We start from the raw sequence: 1,735 nt of genomic DNA, 5'->3' as shown, positions 1-1,735 counted from the left end.
CACCACATCATCTGTAAAACACAGCAGAGCAGTGTGATGGCTTGGGCATGCATGGCTGCCAGTGGCACTAGGTCACTAGTGTTTATTGATGATGTGACACAAGACAGAAGCAGCCCAATGAATTCTGAGGTATTCAGAGCCATATTGTGTGCTCAGATCCAGCCAAATGCAGCCAAACTGATTGGTGGTCGTTTCATACTACAGATGGACAATGACCAAAAACATAAAGCCAAAGCAACCCAGGAGTTTATTAAAGCAAAGAAGTGGAATATTCTTGAATGGCCAAGTCAGTCACCTGATCTCAACCGAATTGAGCATTTCACTTGTTAAAGACTAAACTTCAGACAGAAAGGCCCACAAACAAACAGCAACTGAAAACCGCCATAGTTGAGGCCTGGCAGAGCATTAAAAAGGAGGAAACACAGCGTCTGGTGATGTCCCTGAGTTCAATACTTCAGGCAGTCATTGACAACAAAGGCTTTTCAACCAAGTACTAGAAATTAACATTTTATTTACAATTATTTAATCTGTCCAATTACTTTTGAGCCTCTGAAATGAAGGGATTGTGTTTGCCCAACTCAATGAATTAAAGCTAAGTCTGAACTAAATTCATAGTGGTCATGTATAGAACCAAAATTAGGAAAATTGTGTCTCTGCCCAAATAGATATGGATCTAATTAGCCCCTTCCCAGAGTTGTAAAGTAAATAAGTACAAATACTTTGTTACTGCACTTAAGTAGAATTTTTGGGTATCTGTACTTTACTTGAGTAATTATTTTTCAGCCTACTTTTTACTTCTACTCCTTACATTTAAAAAAAGGCAAGAAGTAGAAAGTCGTTACTTTTATTTCATTTTTGCTTGTTTTCATTCCAGCTTATTATAAAATATAGTAAAAATGCACAAAAAATATCACATACTTTAAGACTTTTACTCAAGTAATATTCCTAAAGGAGACTTTAACTTTTACCAAAGTAATTTTTTGGTAAGATACTTGTACTTTTACTCAAGTATCACTTTGTGATACTTTATACAACACTGCCTCTTCCTATTCAACCAGGATACTCAACACTCTTTACTCAACAATGTGTGTCCCTATTTACCTGCAGCACACTACTACATCTGGATAAATCAATCTATAGTCTAATCAGTGCTTAAATCACATTCATATAGACGGGACACGGCAGAGGCAGTGGGGGCGTTCCGTGTCTTGCCCAGGGACACGTCAACATATGACTGCATAGTGGTGGAATTGAACCACGAACTATCTCATTAGAGGACGACTTCCCTAACCACTCATCCACAGTGTTTTGTCAGGGTTGAAACCTGCCGCCTGGTGTAAATTAACAGATATTTTCTTTTATCAGGGTTGTAACCTGCTCCCTCTGCCACCAATAGACGTCTCCATTCGCTTCACCTACATTCTTCAGGACTGGCAGCAGCACACGTGGCCACAACAGCCTCCAGGTCAGCATAAAAACTTTTCTTTCTCTTTCTCTCTTTTTTTTAAATTCCAAGGCTGTCACTTAAGTTGCAGCATGTCCATGGGGCCTACAGCGGGTAAAATAAGTATTGAACACATCAACATTTTTCTCAGTAAATATATTACTAGAGGTGCTAATGACATGAAATTTTCACCAGATGTCGGTAACAACCCAAGTGATCCATACATAAAGAAACCATAAATGTCCAGAATTGAAGTTATTTGTAATAATGTGGAATGGCACAGGGGAAAAA

The 1,735-nt window shown here is 38.6% G+C and overlaps 1 protein-coding gene across 1 annotated transcript in view; it reads left to right on the top strand.

Annotated features, from left to right (window-relative positions):
- Positions 1 to 1,735, top strand: part of rab3gap1 (RAB3 GTPase activating protein subunit 1) — a gene marked incomplete at its 3' end in the record, with an annotated part of 71,469 nt that overhangs the window by 26,541 nt on the left and 43,193 nt on the right. Inside the window, 1 exon segment of the mRNA XM_014010446.1 lies at positions 1,366 to 1,465. Coding sequence (XP_013865900.1) covers positions 1,366 to 1,465 — 100 coding nt within the window.

The sequence above is a fragment of the Austrofundulus limnaeus genome, unplaced genomic scaffold (assembly GCF_001266775.1).
Source record: "Austrofundulus limnaeus strain Quisiro unplaced genomic scaffold, Austrofundulus_limnaeus-1.0 Scaffold69, whole genome shotgun sequence".
NCBI classification, from domain to species: Eukaryota; Metazoa; Chordata; class Actinopteri; order Cyprinodontiformes; family Rivulidae; genus Austrofundulus; species Austrofundulus limnaeus.
This window is presented reverse-complemented; position numbering and strand designations above follow the sequence as displayed.